The sequence below is a fragment of the Callorhinchus milii genome, unplaced genomic scaffold, assembly GCF_018977255.1.
Source record: "Callorhinchus milii isolate IMCB2004 unplaced genomic scaffold, IMCB_Cmil_1.0 Scaffold6, whole genome shotgun sequence".
NCBI classification, from domain to species: Eukaryota; Metazoa; Chordata; class Chondrichthyes; order Chimaeriformes; family Callorhinchidae; genus Callorhinchus; species Callorhinchus milii.
In genome coordinates this window covers 4275115-4301134 of record NW_024704747.1, presented here as the reverse complement: position 1 = coordinate 4301134, position 26020 = coordinate 4275115, and the positions used below count along the sequence as shown (strand labels likewise).

The following is a 26020-nucleotide window of genomic DNA, read 5'->3' as shown; positions in this document are numbered from 1 at the left end:
GTGCTCGCCTCGCAAGCGAAAGGACCTGGGTTCGATTCCCGGGCAGTGCAAAACATTGGGCAAGTTTCCTTACTCCACACACGCCTCTGTTTAGCAGTAATTAGGAACCCGGTTGCTAGTCGATTGGCGGATGGCTTTTCCAGCGGTAATAATTTCTTCAAAAAAAATCAATCAACCAATAATAATAATTTGGTCTTCAGTCCACAACTGTTTGTGGAGACACTGCTGTACGCAATTGGCTGCTGCCTTTCGCCCACAAAATACACATTTAATTCAATCTACAGTATATTTTCTGAAGTGCTTTGAGACGTCTCAAAGACACTTTACAGTATATATTCCCTTCATGGCTTTTTCTGGGACATTACTGTGCACAACTTGGCTGCCTCATTCGCCCACAAATACAGAGCAACTGCACTTTACAGTAAAATGTTATGAAGAGCTTTGAGATGTCACGATGATGTGATAACACACTGTATCAAATGCAAGGATAATGATTATTATTAGTAGTAGTATTGTTTTTATTATTGCTGCCTGTTTTTCTGAATCACCTTAATGTTCTGCTAACAATGCCTTGACTGTGCCCCCTTGTCATCCATTCCCTAATGAAAGGAAATATTTTTTCCTGGCTTCCCTGTCATCCACGTCGTGAACATTTCTGTCACATCGCCTCTCAGTCTTCTCTGAGCCAGAGGTAAAAAAGGCCTAAATTAGCCAGCCTCTCTTCATACACGCACACATATATATAGTCTCACATGCAGCAGCATAACTGGAGCAGTGTATGTTTGTGTGTGTGTGTGTGTGTGTGCGTGTGTGTGTGGTGGGGGTATTTGTCGCTATGTTTTAAACAATGTATTGAGAGTATTGAGCAATTTGAGAATGTGGTATGTTTGGAAGAACCAGGCAACTTTGGATCTAAGGTTCTCAAAGGTTTCCAGTTTGATGGTAGACTAATCCATGTTAAAAATAATAATAATCCTTGTATTTGATATGTCGTCTTATCACGTCTTCGAAGCGCTTCACAGAATAGTCTGAAACGTGAATCGACTGTACATCTTGTGGGTGACACGCGGCAGCCAATTGCGCACAGTGGTGTCCCACGAACAGTCGTGGATTGAGTGACCAAATTATTTAAATTTATTTGGAAGGAACTAATGACCCCGGAAAAAACCATCTGCCAACTGACTAGCAACTGGGTTCCTACTCACTGCTCGGTAAACAGAGGCGTGTGGAGTAAGGAAAACTTGCGGAACGTTTCGCCCTGCCCGGGAATCAAACCCAGGTCCTTTCGCTTGCGAGGCGAGTGCTCTGACAAATACGCTACAGGACTCCACGAGCGTATCGGTTAGAGGACACACCTCACAATATCTCCATTACTGTAGCTTGCGACGAACAGGATGGTAGAAGGCGAACTAGATGGGCATTGGTCTTTTTTCTTCTAGCAATTCCTGTGTTCGTGCGAGAGGAATGATTTGGGATATCTAAATGATACCCTCGTCGAAATTATCCACCACCTACGCTCGTGTAAAAATGAAGACTGTAACATTTGTCATAACATAGGGCAGCAAATGTCTAACTGTTGCCCCTCAAGACACACAACTCTATGCTTGAATCAGCCATGTAATCACATTAGGTGCACGTGGATTAAGTGGAGGCAGAATGGAAATGCCCGTGGAGTCCTGTAGTGTATTTGTTAGAGATAAGATAAGATGCTCGACACTTGCAGGCATTTGGACAGTTCAGTGACATTCAGGAATCTCTACGGTCTTAGTGTGTGTAAACAAAGCGGGGAGATGGGGTAATTATTATTGCTGAACAGTGCGAATAAGAGCGGTTTGAATTGTTTGAACAATGCAACCTTCATTCAGAAGTTTCTGTACGTAAATCTGAACAGGGACTATGACAAGCTCATGTTAGTGGCAGTGGTTCAGTTGTTCTTAGCAATCCCTGTGATTGTTCTCTCCCAACAGTATTGACTGTGTTTTAGGAGAAATTGTCATTTCAATGCTAAGAAATGATAGTACCTTACAGAAGAGTTACGCCTACGGATAAAATGTCTCTCACGCACCAGAGTTATCCGAAGACCCGAATTTAAGTTAGGAATGTTACACTTAAAAAGAAAAAAAATGAATTTGACGAAACACCTTTCACATCAGGAGGACGTCTCAAAGCGCTTCACAGGATTTACAGTGACTGTGTGTATTGTGGGCAATGTGGCAGTCAATTTGCACAGGGAAATGTCCCACAAACAGCCCGGAGGTAAATGACCAATTTTATTTGATTGTTGATTGAGACACCATAAGAAAACCACCTTGTCTTTTGGAATAGGATCTTTAACGTCCAACTGAGCAGGCAGATGGGGCTTCAGTTCAACATCTCATCCAAAGGATGGCACCTTCCACAATGCATAATATTTCTTATAAGATTTGTTTTACTCTGTCCCCTCCACCTTTCTCTCTCTCTCTCTCTCTCTCTCTTTATCTCTCTCTGCAACTCGACAAGAATTAGCTGTTGCTCAGAGGCAGTTTTCCAGGACGGAGGCCGTTCCCTTAGAGATTACAGGCTCAATCACTGTGTAATGGATTTCTGTTATGAATGGTGCTTTGAGGTCCTTTCCATTACCTGGAACCAATTTAAGGCAACAGGAACCGAATTGCAAACTGGCATCTGTTGTCAACCTGCATTGGTGATCTACTGCCTCCAGAGTGAACAACCCCCTGACACTTTGAATGGAGTAGAGTTCTGTAGCTCAGTGGTTAGAGCACACACCTCGCAAGCGAGAGACCTGGGTTTGATTCCTATCAGGGCAAAACACTGGGCAAGTTTCCTTACTCCACACGCCTCTGTTTACCTAGAAGTAAATAGGAACCCGGTTGTTAGTCGATTGGCAGATTGGGTAATAATTTATTCAAAAAATGATAATAATAATTAATGATAATAAATTTGTCACTCAATCCACGACTGTTTGTGGGACACTGCTGTGCGCAATTGGCTGCCGCGTTTTGCCCACAAAATATACAGTCGATTCACATTACAGCATAGTCTGTGAAGCGCTTTGAGACGTCTCGAAGATGTGATAAGGTGCTATATCAAATGTAAAATAGGATTATTTGATTGCACATAGAGAGCTCTCCATTGAAAACCCAATCCATGCAATGGAATAGAATGCTCTGAAAAACACGATTCCAGCCCCAATTTATGTATCTGCTGATGAGTCCAAAACAAGGAGTTGGTGGTTGTAGGGGGGGGGCGGGGGGCGTAGTTATAAGATAGCCAGTTGAAATTAGCCTTCAAGAGGGAATAGACAGATGCATTAAAAAGTATCAACTTTAGGGGTTTTTGATAAAGTGCCTTATCACGTCTTCGAGACATCTCAAAGCGCTTCACAGAATATACTGTAAAGTGAATTGACTGCATATTTTGTGGGCGAATCATGAGCCAAATGGCTGACTTCTGTGATGTAAAGTTCTATGGTTCTATCTAATTCAGAGTTTAGGGCGAGCTTCTTTACGCAGAAGATAATGAGAATGTGCCGAGGGCTTTGGTTGAAAGCAAAAAACATCATCATGTTTAATAGGAAATGCTGAGGGAGCAGTGAATAGGGGTACAGGTGAGGGAATTGGGATGGCTGGAGGTTCATGTGGGATATAAACACCAGCACGGACTTGTTGGGTTGAACGGCCTGTTTCTGTGCTGTAATTTTCGAGGTAATTCCTCGCAAGATGCTACGAATGAGGCTGTCCCACCCATTCAACTCCAGGGCTATCTTCTGCTGAAAAACAAACACGTTATCCTTGCACTATGTGTGCTCCCCTGATATCTAAACAGCCTCTTGCTTGGGCTTGGTTGCATTCTCATTGGAGAAACGTGTCAGTTTATTCAGGCTTGGCTGCCCTGGAAAATAGAACCATTCCCATGGACGTTTGAGTGGGTATTCTGGAGGGGATGAGATTAAATGGACCAAAGGGCCTTCTTCATCCAAACCAATCTTGTGATCCCATCGAAGATTATCCAGTGAGATAGGCTTGGGCGAGTAGAGAGAGAGTGCAGTGTGGTGCTGTTGTGTGCACAGCTTGACAGCATTATCTACTACAACAACAATAACAACAAATTATATTTGTATAGCGCCTTTCACGCTGGGAGGGTGTCTCAAGTCAGGGATTTGGACCCGAGCTAGGGGTCAGGGTCGGTGATGGTGGAGCGTAGGTGTAGGAGGGTGACCAAAGGCGCGATCCAAGAGGAGGGTCTTTAGACGTGTTCTGAAGGAGGCAAAGGAGGGAGTGAGGCGAAGAGAATGTGGGATGGAGTTCCAGAGGATGGGGGCAGAGGAGCTGAAGGCCTGAACGCCGATGGTGGGGTGGGCCGGAGCCTGCTGAGCGGAAGGAGCAGACGGGGTCTACTTATGTTGATATTTAGCACGTTTTTCCCCTTCCTGGACATTCCTGCCCAGTTCAATACAATAAAAAATGATCAGTCCATCAGTACAGCTTATGTTAAATTGAGAGTTATGTTAAGAGTTAAGTGTAAGAGTAACTCCAGTCACGTCAGCCTGTTGGTCCTGATTCAGCAAATCAGTGGCCGGTGAATATGACAGGCAATAAAATATCCATAAAGTAAGACTAAAGGTAATATCAAGCCTATAATTCAAGCATGTAATTGATTTTTTTGAACATTACGGGTTTGATGTCTGGCCAATGTACCATGGCTTTGAGACGTGATTGTTCTGGAAGAAGCATCTCATTTTTACAGGAGCAAGTTAATGATGGATTGTCTCCAAGCCTTTAGAATTGGGGAGGCGGTGGAAAAGTCTCCCCTCCTTCCTTCCCCCATCACTGCCTTCCCCCCACCCTCCCGCGTCTGTTCAATTCAACTTCGGTGAAAACAACAAGCAGATCGATTGTGTTATTTGCAAGATTTTCCTAATAGTTAATGAGCGCTTGACGGTTCTCTGTGGTGACATGGTACTGAGACTGCCACAGAGGATTGACTCAATTCCGACATCACATTGTCAAGCACATCACCTTGGGGCTAGTTCAGCTCCAAAACGACCTTGCTCACCCCCTCCCTCACCACCCCCCCAATCCCCTCCCACCCAGGCCGGAGGACAGTCACTCATGTCTGTTTGGCTTGACTTGCACCCCAGGTGGGTGTAGGAATTGCTTTGAGAAGCGCTGTGTCAAGTACCAAAAGGGGCATTTGCTATCAACTGGACAGTTGAAACCGGGTTTTAAATCACGTATGTTGAGTTGTATGTGCTGCACGGATGATTTTTCTACTTCCAGCGACCAATTAATTGACGGGTGTCAATCTTGCCAGATGTTCGATGGGTTGGATCCCAAAATGCCAAGGCGCACACCAAAATAAAACACACAATGCCGTTGTTTATTCATCTTTCCTTGCTCTTCCTTTTTCAGCAAGGAAAACCGTTCATGTTTGACAAAGTGTTTCCCTCGAACACAACCCAGGAGCAAGTTTACAACGCATGTGCCAAGCAGATTGTCAAAGGTGAGGAGAGTTTCACTGTACTGAAACAGGGCGAGGGGAGGGCGGGAGGTGAAGGTTTGGGAATAATTTGGCAAACGTTTGGTTTGGTTTTCATGGGTACAGCTCAGAAACCGGCCATTTGGCTGGTGTTTATGACTCACATGAGTGCTTCTCCTTGATCCTATTTCTAGTCCCATATCCCAGGTTTCAGCCCCCTATCCCTCAACTTTATTCTCTCTTAACAGAGCAAGGAGATCAATTTAATCCCGTTGCCCCACCTTAACCTCATACCTTTCAACCTCCTCTTTCATATTCCTGTCTACTTCCTGTTTGAAAGATACAAAGGTTTTGTGTCCCCACCGCCATACTTAACATTGTTGGATTGTTAGGATGTGTCAACTCTTGGGGAAAAAAATCCCTCTAAGTTCTCCTTTTGTTGTTCTTGTGGCTATCGTATAACTACTGTCCACTTTTCACTGACTCCCCTATTGATAAAAATAACTTCTCCTTTTTTACCCTGGGGTCAAAACCCCGAGTAATTTTATAACGCCTTTCTAAACTTATTCAATGAATTAAGATACCACGCGTGGCACATTACATTTGTGCAAATATTTGGGCCGTTACAATAAAGACTATAACAGTAATAATAATAATAGTCCTTGCATTTGGTATAGTGCCTTATCATGGCTTCAAGACGCCTCAAAGGGCTTTACAGGATATACTGTAAAGTGAATTGACTGTGTATTTTGTGGGCAAAACGCGGCAGCCAATTGCTCACATCGAAGTCCCACTTTTATAAACAGCTAGTTATAAAATTTTTCATTACTTTTTTTTAATTTTAATCATTATGAAAGGATTTATAATGCAGTTCAGTGGGTGTAAATGGACTCCAGTGGAGGTTCCGTCTGTCTATACTTTGGTCATGTTCTACACTCTATTCTTTTGCAGATGTGCTCGATGGTTACAATGGCACGATTTTCGCTTATGGCCAAACCTCCTCTGGCAAAACACATACGATGGAGGTAGGTGGGCAATGCGTGCCTGGTGTCCACTTATGTCATACATTGAAGTGACGTCCAACAACTTTCACTTAGATAGCGCCCTTCACCCTGGGCACTTCTAACAGTGGCAGAGCCTGACGCCGAGCCGGGGAGAGGTGACTGTAAGCACCGTCGAAGAGGTAGCGCTTCCGGCGTGATCTCAAAGAGGGGAAGGTGGGGGCAAGAATGGAGGGATTGTGGGAGAGAGTTCCAAAGCTTTGGGAAGTAGTGGCTGAAAGTGCGGCCCTCGATGGTGGAGCGGAGGGGACGAGGGATAAGCAGGAGCTCGGAGCCAGCCGAGTGGAAGCAGCAGGTAGTGGAGTGGGGAGAAAGCAGATAGAGGACAGGGGATGATGGATTAAAGAGACGTTAATGATGCAAAACAAAGGGGGAGGGGGGGAAATTACAACAAAATAGGCAGACCAGAGAGAGAAAAGGTGTGTCTGGGACCCAGATGATGTGGTAGCGGTCGCAGAGGGGGAAGGGGAAGATGAGCTGTTATGGTCTGAAATTGTTGAAATCAATATTGAGTCCACGGGGCTGTAAGGTCTCTAGCAGATGAATGAATGAGGTGCTGCCCTCGAGCTTGCGCTGTGGCTCAATGGAACAGGGTAGGAGACCGTGGATGGAGAGATCAGAGTGCGAGTCGGAGGGAGAGTTGAAGTGGCAAGAAACCGGAAGCTCAGGGTTGCACTTGCGGACAGAACGGAAGTGTTTGGCAAATGGGTCACGCAACTCAGATTTATTAGTAGTAGTACTAATAGTAATAATAATTACTACAGGTGATTCTTGTAGTCCTCAATTGGTTCAATGTGCAGTGAAAGGCAGTCAGTCATTAAACAAGTCACACTTGGGATGTGTCTAAACGAAACCCGATGTGCTATTTTTTTTAATATTGCGCGTTATGTCCACAGGGAAAGCTTCATAATACCCACCTGATGGGAATCATTCCAAGAATAGCGCACGACATCTTTGATCACATCTACTCCATGGATGAAAACCTAGAGTTTCACATTAAGGTAAATCACACGTGACAAGCGTTTTGTTCTCTTTTTCAGAAAACCGAGCGGTGTCCAGTTTAAGAGTTGGGTAAACAACCAGTGAACCAAAGATGTGGGTTGGGTTAACTCTGTACTTCTAGTTAAATTAATTACGCAATTAACATCCCAGGGCTTTAGGACACCTCCTGGCTTGGGGGGGGGCCGCAATATAAATGCAAGTTGCGGTCATCGTTATAACATCCGACAAGAAATATCGCAGATTAATTTAATTTAATTCCTGTTAATTACATTACATTATTAAGGGTACTTCCGATTCCCTCTGTGAGCATATGTTTGCAGATGTTTAACCCAACCTGCAAATTGGTACAGGTTTGTTTTTAAAATATGTCTTTTTTGTAATTTCTTACAGGTTTCCTACTTTGAGATCTATTTGGACAAAATCCGCGATTTACTAGATGGTAAGAGAAATGTCTTCGTTTTCGAGGCGAAATGAAAATGAAAATATTTTCATTAAAGAGAGATTTTTTTTCTGTTTGAATATGGTGCAAGTAGAATTGTTACGGTCTGGAATGCACTGCCTAAAAGAGTGGTGGAAGCAGGTTCAATAATAACTTTCAAAAGGGAATTGGATAGGTACTTGAAAAGGAAAAACTTGCAGGGCTATGGGGGGAAGTGTGGGGAGTGGGACTAGTTGATAGCTCTTTCAAAGAACAGGCACGATGGGCCGAATGGCCTCCTACTGTGCTGTAAGATTCTATGATTCTGAGTATCCTTAATGCTAAGGTTTCCGTTCATTTGGATCTGAATAAAGACCACAAACATTAGATGTGAGTCGAGGGCACAAGGTTTTTTTTCTCATTTAAGGAAATGATTTGAAGGGAGTGATGTATTGGTCTCTCTTGTCTGCCTGTCCTGGGCAAGAATGGATTGGAGTAGTTGGCAATTCAGTCACTGTCGGTTGCAATCCAGGTAGGAGGATGAACATATAGGGCGGCCGTGCTGAATGACAAATGGAGGAAGTCATTGGAAAATAAACAAAATGGGAGTACAGAGCTCCAGGAGGAAAACCTCTCAGTTGATTGAGTGGGGGGTCGGTGGGGGAGGTAAGATGACAATGAAAAAACTTTGATGGAAGCCTATAAGATAGTAACTTGTTTTAAGGAGTGTGAGTACCGGACATTGGGAAACTACCAGTCATGTCCAAAGTGACGATAAGTGTTAATAAGTGCTGAAGGGGAGAGTTTGAGAAGTTGGCTAGTTTAGGCATTAAGTGTTGACCACAAACCAAGCTGTGCCAATAAGCTTCCTGACCATCTGAATTTATTGACCTTCTAAGATCTGAAAACGTAGTCAGGCCTTTTGGGACAAACAATGTGAAAAGATTTTATGGGACAAATTGTTGTGAATTCTTCAATGGATATTCTACATTATTGAATGTGGGATCAGCGGAACAGTTGACAAGAAAGTTGTGAGTTAAATGCTCAGTTACCACAGTTTCATCAAACTAAGATACAGGTACAGCTGTATAGCAGTTTATAAATTGTTGACTTTGTTAATATTATTTTACAGTTTCAAAGACCAACCTTTCCGTGCATGAGGACAAGAACAGAGTGCCATATGTTAAGGTAGAATATCTTTAGATAAAAGGGGCTTTATTACATAACCCAGGGTTGGGTGATCTAACCTTTCGGTTGCTGAGGGCCGGATGCCCTATTTGACAAACATCAGCGGGCCGCAGAAGCAATATTTTTGCGTTTCCCTTCCAGAAACATAACATTTACAGGTTATGCAGGAATGCCAAATGAAACGGAAGTTAGGGAGGCCGGATGCGGCCCCTGGGCCGCCAGTTGGACCAGCCTGAGTTACCGATTTTTAGGCATGAGAGTGTAGGAATTATCTGCAGGTTTCTGTAGTATGTGATAAGTCCAGTCTTCCTACAGGACTTGCTTCCCTCCAGCCCATGTTTTGTTTTACCGAGGCTAACTGTAGCTTCTCTGTAGCCTCTTAACTGTGTCATCAGCTCATATGGGACAGATACAGGGGTGGGTGGAAATCAGTGACATTTTGGTTCTATTACAGCTCAGCGTTTCATTGTACGGTGTGCTCTCCCACTGGGGCCATCGGAGAGATGCTGAACAATATGAACACCAATTAAACCTGCAACGTTTTCCATTGGGATGAATGCAGGGATGGGGTGGGTTGTTGCAGTGATGCCTGGCGAGATTCTGGCTCAGTTTTAAGACTTAATTCTTAATTTTAAGACGCTACCTTGTGAAGCCTGTGCTCCACAGCTTTCACACAATAGTGTTCCTTGTGCGAGTGGTTTAAAAAAAACCTTTTGAGTTAGTTACTTGCTTTAAGGTGTGCCAGACACTGGGAAACTGCCAAACGTGTAAGTCAAACTAACTGTGCACACTTTCGGTGGCGATGGTGGTGGTGGTGTTAGTGAAACGCAATCAATAATAAATCACGGAGACGATTGAGCTCCAAGTGGACCAGATGGGGGGAAAATGGGCCACACAATGTGATGTTTATTGGTGTTAATCATCACATCACATGCCCCCACCACCCCCTTCCCAATTTCCCCCCCGCTGGTGTATTCGGAATTCAATCAATCCCACGTCACGATACACAGATGATGTGAAATCTATATATCTTTTGGAGGAGTTTCGCAACATTCACAGGAGAGTCTAACTTTCTTTTAAAATATGTTAAAAAAATTGTTTCTGCCAGGGTTGTACAGAGAGATTTGTCTCCAGTCCTGAAGAAGTAATGGACGTTATTGATGAAGGAAAGGCTAACCGCCATGTAGCAGTCACAAGTAAGTGTCTAATCACTTGTGCTTCAACTATACAACACATTAATCCTCGCATCTGATACAGCGCCTTAACACGCTATCGACCAGTCTCAAAGAGGTTCAAGGGATACTAAGCCTTAAAGAAATGATTTTTTTTAGATAATAGGGAGGTTATCATGACTTTGGTCACCCTGTATATTATATATAATGTGTGTACATATATTTATATATATATAATATATACTATATACAATAATATTATATATAATACATAGGATAGTACTACGTTCACCCATAAAATATTCCCTTTACAATATATTCTGCGAAGCGCTTTGAGACATCTCAACAACGTGGTAAGGCGCTATATCAAATGCGAGGCTTATCATTATACACCAATTACACGTGTGTCGAGGGAAGCTGGTGAGGATTTTATCAATCAGATTGAAGCCGCTCCAAGTGCTTCGTACTAAACACTCCTCAGAGATTGATGTTCCGCCTTTGAGAAGTAAAGCTTAATATGTATTCAAGGAAGATTCCTATTCTATACAGCTTGTTCAGGTTAAGCACCATCAGCATTAGTCTGTTGCAAGCTCACCATAAGTCTGAGAGAGAAAGGTGCAATATAAATGTAAATTTGCACCATATTGAATATGACTTTGGGAGGCCATCCCAAAGCGCATGAGTTTGCTTAAGAAGTTGACTGTTTCTTGTTTCTCTCCCTCCAAACAACCACCACAAAGTATTGAATCATTATTTAAATTATTAATTGAAAACTGTACTCAGTTGGCTTTGTTCTTTAATTGCATCCTGTCCTAGCCTCGCTGAATGTTTTTGCACTCATTTACTCGTCGCTGATTTATTTAAATTCTTGTTTTTTTAATACAGTAAAGTAGCTTTTAAATAACTTGATCAGCTACGAGAGTCCTGTAGGGCATTAGTTAGAGCACTCGCCTCACAAGCGAGAGGACCCGGGTTCAATTCCCGGGCAGGGTAAAACCTTAAGCAAACTTCCTTACTCCACATGCCTGTTTACTTAGCAGTAACCTAGTTGTTAGTCAATTGACGGATCGCTTTCTGGGGGTATTAAGCCCTCCGAAAATTATTAATAATTTGGTCACTCAATCCACGACTGTTTGTGGGACACTGCTGTGCGCAATTGGTTGCTGGGTTTCGCCCACAAAAATACAGGCAATTCACTTTACAGTATATTCCGTGAAGCTCTTTGAGACATCTCAACGACGTCATAAGGCGCTATATCAAATGCAAGGATTATTATTATTATTATCAGCCTTGTTTTCGCCGTCCAGAGCTGGCTTACTATGGCAGTGGCTCAAAGCAATGGGTTTCCTCCAGTGACGCATATCACCATTTATCCTCGGAGGGAAAATGTGGTTAAGGATCTATATGTAGCTGAGACCGATTCGCAGTATTTGGCCGGGACGACGAGCGCTTAATTAACATCGCTTTCCTTCAAGTTCAGTCGTGTTTTCACGTTTCTTTGGGGGTCTTCAGGGATGTTTAATTGTCACTGAGGGAAGCTAGTGAAAGATTTGTTGATGCTAATTCACTTCCTTTGCCCTGTGCAGACATGAACGAACACAGTTCTCGAAGCCACAGCATCTTCCTCATCAACATCAAGCAGGAGAACGTGGAGACGGAGAAGAAACTCAGTGGGAAACTGTACCTCGTTGACTTGGCCGGTAGCGAAAAGGTGAGTGAATCATATCTGCTTTGGGTGTCGGTTTTGGTGCATTGATCTGTTCTCATTTGGTGCGGCCATAGCTTACTCACTCCCCTCCCCCTCCCCCCTCCGACCACCTCTATATTTCGCAAATCAATAGCACCCGTCAAAATCCTCATCACTAAAGATGCAACATTTAGCAGCAAGCGGGATAGAAACCCCGAGTTTATATTTAAAAAGTACTTTTTTTTGTTAAAAAAATGCGCATTTGCATCAACACAGTGATCAAATATAATAACAATAATCCTTGCATTCGATATAGCGCCTTATCGTGTCTCCTCAAAGCGCTTCACAGAACATACTGTAAAGTGCAGTGACTGTATTTTGTGGGCAAAAGGTGGCAGTTTTTTTTAATACGTTTGAATTAATACCTAAGCGATGAGTATCAATTAAACTAAGAATATCTTCTTGCCAACCTGTCCAACCATTTGACTTGTTTTGTCTGTCGCAGGTCAGCAAAACCGGAGCTGAAGGAGCTGTCCTTGATGAAGCGAAAAACATCAATAAGTCTCTCTCCGCTCTAGGAAATGTGATCTCCGCACTGGCCGAGGGAACTGTAAGTCTTCTCACTAGAGAATCGTTGTCGCCAAATTTTCTCTTTTCCGTGTATTCGCTTTGACATGACAGCTAACCTGTATTAAAATAATAATACCAATACTAATAATAATGCTTACATTTGATATAGCACCTTATCACGTCTTCGAGACCTCTCAAAGCGCTTCACAGGAATATACTGTTAAGCGAATTGTCTATATTTTGTGGTCAAAACGCGGCAGCCAATTGAGCACAGCAGAGTCCTACAACCAGTTATGGATAGTGACCAAATGATTATTATTTTGGGAGGAGGGGAGGGATTTTTACCTCTAGAAAGCGATCTGCCAATTGAATAACAACCACATTCCTCCTTACTGTTAGGTAAACAGAGTGTTGTGGGGTAAGGAAACTTGGCTACGATTTTGCTCTGCCCGGGAATCGAACCTGGGTCCTCTCGCTCGCGGGGCGAATTAAATCGACACAGATGTAACTTCCTTTAATTTGAAAGGAAGGCTTATGATTAACGTAGGATGTGGGAATTGAAATGTGCATTTGTAATGTTTTGCTTGGGTTTTAAGAGCTCGTAGACCGTGGGAGGCTACATAGTGGAAGAAGAGTGCCCTGGACTATGTAAAAATAATAATAAACCTTGCGTTTGAGACAGTACCTTGTCGTGTCATTGAAACATCTTCAAGCTTTTCACAGTATTTTATCTTGAGCTGTAATGACTGTGCGTTAGTGGGCGAGTGCAGCAGCCAATTTGTGCAGACATTGCTCCACGAACAGCCATGGAATGAACGAACAATTTCTATGTGGCGGAACGTAAGAGGGAAGTTCAAAAGAGCAATGACCGATAGAACAGTAAAGCAATTAATAAATAATAATAATAATAATAATTTGGTCACGGAGTCCTCCATGAGTTTTTGTGGGACGCTGCTGTGCGCAATTGGCTCCTGGGTTTCGCCCACAAAATCTACAGTCAATTCCACTTTACAGTATATCCTTTGAAGCGCTTTGAGACGTCTCAATGATGTTATAAGGCGCTCTATCAAATGCAAGGATATATTATTCTTATTATTATTTCAGATTATGTTTAATTCTTGGAATAAGCTCTTTCCAGTAACCGTGAAATCTTTTCTTGCCTCATTAGAAATCGCACGTTCCGTACCGTGACAGTAAGATGACCAGAATTCTCCAAGATTCCCTCGGTGGAAACTGCCGAACGACCATAATCATCTGCTGCTCACCCTCCAGTTACAATGACGCCGAGACAAAGACCACCCTCATGTTTGGGCAGAGGTAGGATTGTCCTGCAAACAGGCTTCTGGGGCTTCGGTATAACCCAGTTCGCAGGAAGCCCACACCTGCCAACAACAACAACAATAACGTGCATTTGTATAGCGTCCCTCGCGCAGGGTAGCGGAGCACGACACTGAACCAGAGGGAGGGGGGAAGGTGACTGTAAGTACCATATGTACAGTCACTCCGCCACCGCACCCCCATCTCCCTCCCGAGAATGGGGATGGAAGGGGCAAAGTAGAGGGATTGAGGGAGAGCGTTCCAGAATTTCGAGGCGTAGTGGCTGAAGGTATGGTCGCCGATGGTGAAACGGAGGGACAGGCAGGAGGCCGGAGCCAATTGAGTGGAGGGAACGGGTAGTGGATTGGGGAGTAAGCATTCGGGGATATGGAACCAGTGAACTAGTTAGCTGCAAGAGATAAAGCCTTAAGAGTTTAAAAAAAAACAGCCAGTTTCCGACAATATAGAAAAGATATTTTCCCTGAAATGTCATAATTTGGCTTTGCAACATACAGCATAATTTTACATAGAAGCAGAGAAATATATATATATCTATGCATATATGAATGAATGCATATATTTATAAATCTAGGAAATAACATTATGGGATATAGTACGTAGGTAGTTTGGGATATATTTGCATGCGGTGGAAGGTGTACTGAATGGACCTTGGTCTTTATTCATCCAGCATTTCTTATGTACGGTCTTATAAATTGTTCCTTCTAACAGAGCAAAGACCATCAAGAACACTGCATCTGTCAACTTGGAGTTAACGGCAGAGGAATGGAAGAAGAAATATGAGAAGGAAAAGGAGAAGAACAAGTCTCTGAAGAATGCGCTTCAGCATCTGGAGATGGAACTGAATAGATGGAGGAACGGTAATGACATCAAACTGCAGCTAATTGAAGGGAAACCCAAGGGGAACAAAGGGATCCAGGATTTGGGGTTCACAAGGCTCTGAAATGAGCAACACAAGTGGACGAAGTCCTAAGAAATGCAAATAGACTCCTTGGCGTTATGTTCAGAGGAATGGAGTAGGGAAATAATGTTGCATCTGCACAAATAACTTGGTTAGACCATATTTGGAGTACTTACAGTGTTCAGTTCTGTTTGCCAAATTGCAGGAAGGATATTGGAGCAAGTTCAGTGTAGATTTATAAGGATGTGACCAGGGATGAGTGGCTCCAGTCGCCTGGAGGGGTTTATGAGGGGTTTTGATAAGAATAAATGAGGAGAAACTGTTTTCACTGGCGGCTGAGTTGGTTTACAGAGAACACAGATTTAAGATAATTGGCAAAAGAAGGAGAGGGGACAAGGGGAAACATCTTTTTGCACAGCGAGTTGTTACGGTCTGGAATGCACTACCCTTTCAGGTGTTGGAAGCATATTTGATAATAACTTTCAAAAGGTAATTGGATGCTTACTTGAAAAGAAAAAAATTGCAAGGCTTGGCGGAAGAGCAGGGGAGTGGGACAAGTTGGGTAGCTCTTACAAAGAGGCACGATGGGCCGAATGGCCTCCTTCTGCCCTATAAGATTCTACAATACAGCTATGGAGAAAGATTGGGCAAGTTGGAGCTTTTCTTTCTTGATTTTGAGGCGATGGAGATCTGGTAGAGAGGGGCTTGAGATTATGTTAAAGATTTTCACAAGGTGGAGATTGTTGGTGAGTCCAAAAAAAAATGAGAGAGCACAAATATAAGATAGCCAGGAGCAGATCCGAAAGCGGGTTCGGGAAACACTTGTGTATTGATGCTGTCCAAAATTCATTTAACTGAAATGAATTGCTTCAATTCGTTCTGGAATCCATTGTAGATCCCGGAGGTGAAAGAATATTATTCTGGGAGCTGAGTTGAGTGAGCGGCGCAGTCCCATTTCCATCACCTTTTCCCTCTTCGCCAGCGCACAAGTTAGTTGACAGGGAATCGAATCTACTCATTATACATAAGCATGTAAGAGAGTTCGAGAGATCAGGCAAACCTTCGTACTGGAAGGACCAATTATTTATTGATATCTGCGGGCTGTCTGAGTAAGGAGCAAGCAAAGGTATTTATTACTGCAGGACTGCAGGCTATAAATAGCCTTCACGTTTAGCTTGCGGGGCTGAATTAGGTTTGATGGATGAGATGTATAGCCCACAAAAGCCACGTTAAAAGGCAATGGCCTGGCACACAACTGAAGGGAATCTCGTCTGTCACAACATGGAGGAAATCGAGAATTCGATGTGCTTTAGTGAAAATGAGAAAGACCTCAGTATGGAGGCGGGGGGGGAGGAGGGGGAAGAAACTGGGATGGGTGGGTTGCCTGAGGCAGGTTGATGCCTTGATTCACTCAGAAAAAGAAGCACGTGGATTGAAAGTGCGGTCTCTCAACAGCTGTCTATTTACCGGAGTACAACCAGGATACTTTTCGTTTTGCTTGACGGAATCGAAAGCGAGTTGAGCAGTCGTGAGTCGGAGGTTGAGATGGCGGCTGGTGTATTGCTTTCGGGACTTTTGTTAAGCTCTTTGTCCAGCCAGCAGGCAGATGTCAATACGCAATTGGTTTAATCTCTCGTGTTCTTATAGGCAGACGTATTGCCATCAGGTTCGGTTTCCCTGTCATTTTAACAGACCGAACGCTGGCCTTTTGAAGCACGCGATCTTATTCCTTTGTTTTATTTTTAAGCCCGAATTTTAGCCGAAGTGAATTTTTGTCGCAAAGATTTCGCCAAACGGATGTTGCTGTTAGCGCAGAAATTTTCTCTCTGTAGACACGGCATTTTTACACTCTACCCTCCGTCTTGTGTCCTTGCCATCACATCTTACAGGGAAAGAGCAATTTGCACTCCACATGTGCAGCTCTGCACAGTGGGGAAAGTGCAGTATGTACTCTTGGGAGTGGGGGGGAGGGGGTGGGGGGGAGAAAGGAGGGAATGTTTTATTGGAGCTCGAGGAGAGAGAGACAGTACTCCCCTCAACACTGTCCTGGAGTGTCATCATCATCATCATCATTATAATAACATAATAATAATCCTTGCATTTGATACAGCGCCTCATCACGCCTTCGAGACGTCTCAAAGCGCTTCACAGAACACACCGTAAAGTGAATCGACCGTATATTTTGTCAGCCCAGACTGCGAGCTCAGAACCCAGACTTAAACCCGCAACCTCTTGCCCCCACAGCGTGAGAGAGTGCTGCCGACTGAGCCAAGCTGATACTTCCCGTCGTGGCGTGTAATATCAATGAATTAATTTCTAGTAATTCTAGTAAAGAAAACAAAAACCCTTGTATCTTCTACCTGACAAACGCTCGGGCGACTAAATTACTGGACAAGGTCACAGCTGCCGATTAAGCCTTCCTGTCTTGCTGGTTGCGTGACTTATCTATTTCTGTCTCTCTGGTAGTCAGCCTTTGCATCCATTTGGGGCCAGGCTTTAATCCGTGCATATTGAGTGGGTCCTGCTACTGGGGTTGCCGTAGAAACTGTGTTGTCGCACGTTTGGCTCCAAAGTCTTGTTTGCCTGTTTCTCGCGGCAGGAGAATCTGTGCCCGAAGATGAGCAGATTGATGCCAAGGAGGAGAAGAACCTGGAGCCGTGTGACAACCAGACGACCATCGATAATGTCGTCCCGGTGGCCAAGATAACAGCCGGCGAGAGGCTGAAGCTAGAGGAGGAGATCAGCAATTTGTACAAACAGCTCGACGATAAGGTTTGTGATAGTACAGTCAAAATTCTGATCCGTACAACTTAGGAGTCCTGTAGCTCAGTGCTTAGAGCACTCGCCTCGCAAGCGAGAGGACCCGGGTTTGATTCCCAGGCTGTCCGAAACCTTAGGCAAGTTTCCTTACTCCTCGCGCTTCTGTTTACCGAGCAGTACGTAGGAAGCCGGTTGGTTGTTAGTCGATTGGCAGATCGCTTTCCAGGGGCAATAATTCTTTAAAAAAAAAGTAATAATAATTTGGTCACTCGATCCACGACTGTTTGTGGAGACGCTGCTGTGCGTAATTGGCTGTCGCGTTTCGTCCACAAAATATACAGTCAATTCACTTTGCAGTATATTCTGTGAAGCGCTTTGAGACGTCTCGAAGATGTGATAAGGTGCTATATCAATCGCAATGATTATTATTATTATTATTAGAAGAAAAGAATTTACGAGGTGAAAGAACCAGTTCACCTTCCACCATCCTGGCAATCACATGCACACATTGTGTCCCAAATTATATACTGCAGCCGAGAATATTATTTCCTAACACTAATCTGTCTATAAATCGTACAATCGCCTAAAAGTCTTCCATCTGCCAGAGTCCTGGTGAATTTCCTATTACTTATAAATTTCACTTAACTCATACTTTGCACCAGTCATATTAAATGTATGGACCCACCTGATACGACTTATGTGAGGTTTACTGCACTAACAATAATAATAACAATGATAATAACAATAATAACAACAATAAGAATAAAAATAACTGCTAATAAGAATAAAAGCCCAAGTAATTACATAAGGAACTAGAGAAAATCAGGAAATATATCGATCTACAAAATGAATGTGGACGTATGCGGCAATGTAATATAGACATAGTTCCTATAATCATCAGTGCAACTGGGACTGTTAATAATATTATTTAAAAATGGCTGGACAAGATACCTGGTGAACAAACTATCAACATTATAAGAGGCGGCAGAGGTTGGGTGGGACGAGACCAAGGAGGGATTTGAACGTGAGACAAGTGGAGCACTATTCCATAGTATCACAGGATGCTCCATAAGCAGTGCTCCCCTGTACTGACCGAATTGGAAGACCTCCCCACGCTCAGTTTCTCTCCGATTTTACTGTCTGCCCTGTTTGTCTCTTCAAAAAGGATGAAGAAATTAATCAGCAAAGTCAACTGACCGAGAAGCTGAAGCAACAGATGCTGGATCAGGAAGAGGTGAGTTTTGCCCACAGTAACGGACGCGATGTGGATGTTTAATCCAAATAGATCCGAAGCCTAATATCTCTCAATGCCTTAAAGAATGAGATCGGTGCAGAATTTTGCAAAGTGCTAGGATTAATCAGCTCGACAAAGTTAGTGCTCTCTGGGAGGCTGAGCCAGTTTGAGGTGCTCTCACTCGTCTACAAATCCCTTCACCCCCCCCGGGCACCTCCCTACCCTTCTGACTTGCTGTCTCCCCACTTCGCTACCCGCTGCCTCCCCTCGGTTAGCTCTGCCCTCCTGCTTATTCCTCGTCTCCTCCATCGGCAGCCACACTTTCAGCCACAAAATTTTGGAACTCCCTCCCTCAATCCCTCCGCCTCGCCCCCTTCCCCTCTTTTAGGTCACGACCGAAGATCTCCCTCTTCGACCGTGCTTGCGGTCACCTCTTCCCCTCCCCCCACACCCCCCCCCACCCGGCTCGGTGTCAGGCTCCTCCACTGTTAAGCGCTCCGAGACACAGCCCTGCGTGAAGGGCGCTGTGTGAATGCATGTTCTTGTTATTACTGTGGGCTCTATTCTCGCGTCGGAATGATTTGCTTGTGATTTCCCCGAGGAATCTCTGACAGTGAGAGTGTCTGCTTATTCCCAGCTGTTGGTCTCCACGCGGAGAGACTATGAGAAGATCCAGGAGGAACTGAACCGGCTGCAGTTGGAAAACGAGGCCGCCAAGGACGAGGTGAAAGAGGTGCTTCAGGCCCTGGAGGAACTGGCCGTCAACTACGACCAGAAATCCCAGGAGGTCGAGGACAAGACCAACTCCAACGAGCTGCTGACGGAGGAACTGGCACAGAAGACGGTGGGCGTCTGTTTCTGTTGCGTGTGCAACAGCATTTATTCCCTCATCCCCTCCGCTCCATCGGCGGCCGTGCTTTCAGCCACTGTGCCCCGAAGCTCTGGAACTCTCTCCCTCAATCCCTCCGCCTTGCCCCCTCCCTCCCCACCTTCAAATCCCGCCTAAAGACCTTCCTTTTCGATCGTGCTCACGGTCATCTTCCCCCCCCCCCCCCCGCCTCCTCCCTCGCCCCCTGGCTCGGGGTCAGATTCGACCGCTGTCAAGAGCTCCAGGACAACAATGTTGTTGTTGTTGTAGTAGTTCTTCCTCATTGCTTTCAGCCAAAGTCATCAAGGGTTCTCCAAGGGTGTCCTGCAATCGTTCAGAGCAAAATTCGGCCCATTGTACCAATAATCATGATACACTAATAATCCCGTTTAAAAAATATTAATGTGGTCACTCAATCCACGACTTGTTTGTGGGGACGCTGCTGCGCGCAATTGGCTGCCGCGTTTCGCCCACAAAACATACGGTCAATTCACTCTACAGGATATTCTGTGAAGCGCTTTGAGACGTCTCGACGATGGGATAAGGCGTTGTGTCAAATGCGAGGGTTATTACTATTATTTTTGGTCTGCACTGGTGCTCAGAGCAAAACTGTACAATCCCACTGCCCCTTTCCCCGTAAAGCCTCAAGAAATGGGAGCGTGTTTAAATTGCTCAATCGACTGTGTTTGTGGTGGGATGTATGGCGCGCGAGTGGCGTTCGCGTGAAAGGAATTGGGACTGTCGGGAACTCACGCGTGTAGGAGAGGAGCCGGACCTCGGAGGCGAACGAAAATCGAACCGCTTTATTTTCAGCTCACGGCGGGTGAACCAGGACAGGAAACATCTCGCCTTGGTGTTTCCCTTTTTATTCCCCTTTTAAAATAAAATAAACATCTCAAGGCAATTCGGTAGTTATCTTACGCGACCGGGATTTCCGTTTTCGCTAATCTTTTGTTTGTAAAACTGACGCGAAACGATCTGAAGCTTTTCTTTTCGATCTGAATTCCTCGCAGAGTGCCTTGATCGCCGTACAGAAGGAGTTCAGTCAACTGCAGGAGCTCAGTAACCATCAAAAGAAGAGGGCGACCGAGATCCTGAATCTTCTCCTCAAGGACCTGGGAGAGATAGGCGGCATCATCGGCAACAGTGAGATAAAATCGGTGCGTTCCTCATTGATCCCGAAGGTGAAGCGCTTAATCGGGACTACGACACACAAGTTCGCCCCCAGTGCGTCCTGCGAAGCGCCTTGAGGCGTCTTCGAAGACGCGATAAGGCACTGCGTTAAATGCAAGGATTATTACCGTTCATTAAAACGACAAATTGCGCTGGTACAGCGCCCTTCACATCGGGAAAGACCTCCCAGGGGCACCGCCTATGCTTTAAAGCGCAAAAAACAGGGAGTCTAGCTCTGAGACTCTACCCTGCGCGAGGTGGAGGGAAGTGGGGATGGGGGGGGTGGGGGGGGGCACTATATAAATGCAAGTTGTTGTTGTTATTTATCTCTGTGCGATATTACATCTCGATTAGAAGGCAGGCTGGGATCCCAACCCGCTCTATATACAACGAGAGGCCTGTATTTGCCACCTGTTCACTTCAGGGGCCATTGTGGGGGGGGGTCACCTCCCATTTTTTTGCCGGGCGCGAGCGATGCAGGAAGCGATGACGTCGGCGACGAGATAGTAACCGGGAAAGTCGTCCATTTTAGCATGAAAGTCGGCCGGGCAGCGGGTTGGGGGGCGGCTATTGCAACGGTAAGAGCGCTGCCGTAGACCGAATGAGCGGGGGGGGGGGGGTCTCCTGACGTAAAGGTCCCCAGACAAACTCGCGTTGTTGTTGGAGCATCGGGATCAGACAAAGACACTTGTCCAGCTCGTACACTCGGGTTTTGTTGTGCAGGATTAGCCGGTGTTGAGCGGTTAGAATCCCTGACCTCAAATGACCAGTCTTCACCCCCTTCCCCCCCCCCGCCCCCCACCCAATATCCTGCTGTCAAGCAAGGCTGGCTGTTCTGTCACCAACAACCCCTTGGAGCCCTGCAGACTCTGACCTGGCCAGATAGGGTTATGGCATTTCGTTGCCGGCCACGTCACCTTGGAGCCATCTTCGCTCTGCTGCTAAGACCCGCTCGCAGGGACTACTAGCTACAAATTCATCGGAGGCTCTTACAAATCAGACGAGGGTTAGGCTGGATCAATGGTGTATCTAACCTTTGCACATCACAGCACGGGGGAAATTAAACGGCAGCATCTTGTACCCTTGAAATCACAGGACGGCAGCCTTTATCTGATCAAACGTACGTTCAGTAGAATTTTTTGTTTTGTCAGGACCTGGCTCACACGCAAATGGATAGATATAGTTTCGACTCTGAGGGAGAGAGGTTGAGTTACGATGCTTTGCTCACAAACGGAGTGAGTGCACAATTAGATGCTATTATGACTGTCTATTTATATAATTGTTAAAAGAAAATATGTACCTACAGCCTGAAGCTGTGGTTGAAGCAGAAAGCATCAATGTATTTACGAGGAAGCTTTTCACATACATGAAGCAGAAGGGAATAGAGGACGGTATAGCAGAAGGGAATAGGGTTGGTGAAGTGCAGACACTGGCACAGGCCGGTCACAGACTTCCGTGCTGTGGTAGTAATAATAATATATTGCAACGATAAGAATCCTAGGTAGTGTTATGATCTTTTTTTTCCTCCCACGTCACCTTGTTTTCAGGCAACCCCAAGAACAAAACCCTGCAACAACAAATTAGATTTGCATTGGGGCTTCACGTCGGGAGGACGTCCCAAGGCGCTGGACAATCAGGGATTTGGACCTACAACAGGGCTAACGGCCAGTTAAAGGCGCACTAAAATGAGCATTGAGCTTGGCACATTGGTTTCTCAACAACAACAACAACAAGATTCCATTTATAAAGCGCCTTTCACGTCAGGAGGACGTCCCAAGGCGCTGCACAGTTGGGTCATGACCCGAGCAGGGGGGGAAATGGTCAGGGTGAGGGGAGGGAAGGGAGGGAGCGAGGAGGGGGGAAATGGTCAGGGTGAGGGGAGGGAAGGGAGGGAGCGAGGAGGGGGAAGAGAGTCGAGAGGGGAGTTGAAGGCTCGGTCAAAGAGAAAGGTGATGCAGTGATGCAGTGAGGAAGCAATCGAGTCATTGACCATCACGATTTGGGTGTTCTCCAGTGTCAAAATGCAGCCTGTAGCGCCCTCCATTGGTTATATTCAGTAGCCCCTCTCCCCCCACCCCCCACCCCCCCACCTTCACGTTATTGAACATAGCAGCAGCATAGGAATTGCCGGATGAAAAAAGGCCGCAGCCCGTCTATTTGGCCTTCTACCACCTGGTGGTCGCGCGCTGCACTAAAGGCGATGTTGATAGCAATTAATTCCGTACGGATTAGTCGACCACTATACTTTGCGCCCACAAAATACACAGTCAATTCACTTACGGCATATTCTGCGAAGGGCTCTGAGACGTTTCGAAGACGTGATAAGGCGCGCTGCATAATTATAATAATAATAATCCGTGTATTTTTTATCTAATGCAAGGATTATTATCATTATTAGCATCACAGTGGTATTGTGTTGGGCGACAATCGAAAGGCACACACAACAACAGCTTGCATTTATATAACAACAACAACAACAAGATTCCATTTATATAGCGCCCTTCACGCGGGGTAGTGCCCAGAGCACTTTTATTAACACACGTAGACGTAATAATAATAATAATTGTTGTTATTAATAAAATACCCCCTCTCCCTCGCCTTTGCTCAAGCCCAGGAACCTGTTATGACTGGGGCGATGACAGCAGCTGAAAGACCGCTACAGTTTTATGCGTTGGCATTGACAGAATTTAACCCCCACCCTCCCCCTTCTCTCGCCCTTCTCCACGCCCCCCCCCCCCCACATCCCCCCCCCCCGCCCCACCTCCCAGATGACTGAAGTGAACGGAATGATAGAGGAAGAGTTCACGGTTGCGCGCCTGTTCGTCAGCAAGATGAAGTCGGAGGTGAAGACCTTGGTGAAGAGATCCAAACAGCTGGAGGGCACACAGCTGGACTGCAACAAGAAGATGAACGAGAACGAAAGGGAACTGGCTTCCTGCCACCTGCTGGTGTCTCAGGTAAGCGGGAGGGGGTGGGGGAATCCTTGGTTGAGCGGGAAGAATGTCCGGCTTCTCGTTCTAATTCTCTGTTATCTTCTCCTCCCCAGCTCTCTGCTCACCCCCGCTGTTTGACTATGAGCTTTTACCACACACACACACGTACACGCACACGCACACACACACACACACACACAATTGCAGGCACTTCTCCTGGTACTAAAGTCTCCTCCCCTGCCGAGGTGTCGCGCATTCTCCTGTGCTGTGCGCGTGCGGGCGAACAAATTACTGATACGCGTACACTTTTCTGTTACGAGGCTGAATGGTGTCCGGTTGGCTGTGTGCCACGGTATCGATTGCGTAGCTTCCAGGGCACTTTCGGCTCGTTCCCTGAATTCCTTTGTCACTAAGGAGGACGCATAAAATCGGTCATTCACCTGACGGCTGTTTGTGGCATATTCGCCTACAAAGTGAACAGTCACCACGCTTTACAGTAAATCCCGCGAAGGGCTTTGAGACACCCCCCTGACGTTCTTTGACAAACGTAAGGATTATTTAACAACCTCAACGCAGAATAATAAATTGGTCATTTTCAATCCATGACTGTTTGCGGGACACACTGCTGTGCACAATTGGCTGCCGCGTTCGCCCACAAATATACAGTCAATTCACTTTACAGTATATTCTGTGAAGCGCTTTGGGACGTCTAGAAGACGTGAAAGGCGCTATATCAAATGCAAGGAAAAAATAAAAAAAGGTTCTACCTTTCAGCTCGGATATGAAGCCCTGTAACTCTTTTTTTTAACCGTTATAAAATGTTGAGCGATCTTGCATTGACCTGCACTGCGCTACCGGGCAAACTAGATTCTTGGGTTCAGCTGGTGATTACTGCAAAGCGCAGTCTCGTTCACTGAGAATGCGAGCGTTTTCAGACAAAACGGTGCAGGCGTTTGCTTTTTTTTTAAAAAGTAGTTTCGCAGACGGACAATCGGAACGAATGAAGAATTACTTATCTTGCGGAGTTAGACTGACGGAGCGAACAGCGGGCTGGTGTTTCGAGGTGTTGCTTTAAGCCCTTTCGTAACGCTTTCCTCGTGAAAATTCTCACAAGGAAGGATTGACGTCGCGAACAGATGGCTTGATTTAAAAAAAAAAGAATCATATTTGCCATGGAAAAAAAAAATGACGCGCAGAAGCTCTTAGAAAAAGTGTAGCATGTGACAGGTTTTAGAACAATTTCCCTTTGTTTGCTGAGTGCCTTTGATTTACTCTGAGGTGGTCTTGAAGGCCTTTTGATAAAAATAATAATAATAATAATAATAATAATAATAATCCTTGCATTTGATATAGCGCCTTATCACGTCTCAAAGCGCTGCGCAGAATGTACTGTAAAGTGAATTGGACTGTATATTTTGTGGGCGAAATGCGGCAGCCAATTGCGCACGGCAGCGTCCCACAAACAGACGTGGATTGAGTGATCAAATTATTTATTTATTTATTTTTGGGGAGGGATGATTATCCCCGCAAAGCGATCGCCAATCGACTAACAACCTACTTGGGTAAACAGTGGTGCACGGAGTGAGGAAAGTTGCCTAAGGTTTTGTCCTGCCCGGGAATTGGATCCGAGTCCTCTCGCTTGCGAGGCGAGCTCTCTAACCATTACTCCGCAGCACTCCACTCGTGATAACTCTAATGCCGCGTGATCCAGGGGAAAGATGTCAATGTATCTATATTTAATAAACAAGAGGAATTCCTCACTTCTAAATCTCAAGTGCAAGAAAAGTTAAGCTCTGGAAGTCAGATCTGTCTTAAGATCTCACGTAAGCCGTGTCCCTGGTAACTTTAGCCGTCAGCGGTGGCGAGTAATGCAGTTTGTTAACGTCCGTTTGTTTGCTGTTACTCTCGAAAGCACGAAGCCAAGATCAAGTCCCTGACGGATTACACGCAGAACATGGAGCAGAAGAGAAGACAGCTCGAGGAATCTCATGATTCGCTCAACGAGGAGTTAGCTAAACTCCATGCCCAAGGTACACGCTGCCTGGAAGCTGGGATGATTTATTCAGAGTGCTGCAAGTTTTCCCGAATAGCGTGTGATACTTCCACAGGCTCCGACCTGTTCCACGGCCTCCTCGTGGCCCTTCCCACCGTCGGCGTTCAGACCTGCAGCCTCTCTGCCCCCACCCTTTGGAACTCCATCCCACAGTCCCTTCACCTCGCTCCCTCCTTTGCCTCCTTCA

General features: G+C 45.3%; 1 protein-coding gene across 1 annotated transcript in view; it reads left to right on the top strand.

The window, feature by feature from the left end:
- kif5c (kinesin family member 5C) overlaps window positions 1-26020 on the top strand; it is a 65686-nt gene that overhangs the window by 26888 nt on the left and 12778 nt on the right. The window contains exons 2-17 of the mRNA XM_007896345.2: window positions 5412-5502; window positions 6430-6503; window positions 7436-7540; window positions 7932-7980; window positions 9092-9147; window positions 10256-10343; window positions 11906-12030; window positions 12512-12616; window positions 13745-13893; window positions 14623-14771; window positions 17412-17584; window positions 18738-18806; window positions 19444-19650; window positions 20688-20834; window positions 23616-23804; window positions 25693-25810. Of these exons, the coding sequence (XP_007894536.1) occupies window positions 5412-5502; window positions 6430-6503; window positions 7436-7540; window positions 7932-7980; window positions 9092-9147; window positions 10256-10343; window positions 11906-12030; window positions 12512-12616; window positions 13745-13893; window positions 14623-14771; window positions 17412-17584; window positions 18738-18806; window positions 19444-19650; window positions 20688-20834; window positions 23616-23804; window positions 25693-25810 (1894 nt within the window). The remainder of the gene's footprint in view (window positions 1-5411; window positions 5503-6429; window positions 6504-7435; window positions 7541-7931; window positions 7981-9091; window positions 9148-10255; window positions 10344-11905; window positions 12031-12511; window positions 12617-13744; window positions 13894-14622; window positions 14772-17411; window positions 17585-18737; window positions 18807-19443; window positions 19651-20687; window positions 20835-23615; window positions 23805-25692; window positions 25811-26020) is intronic.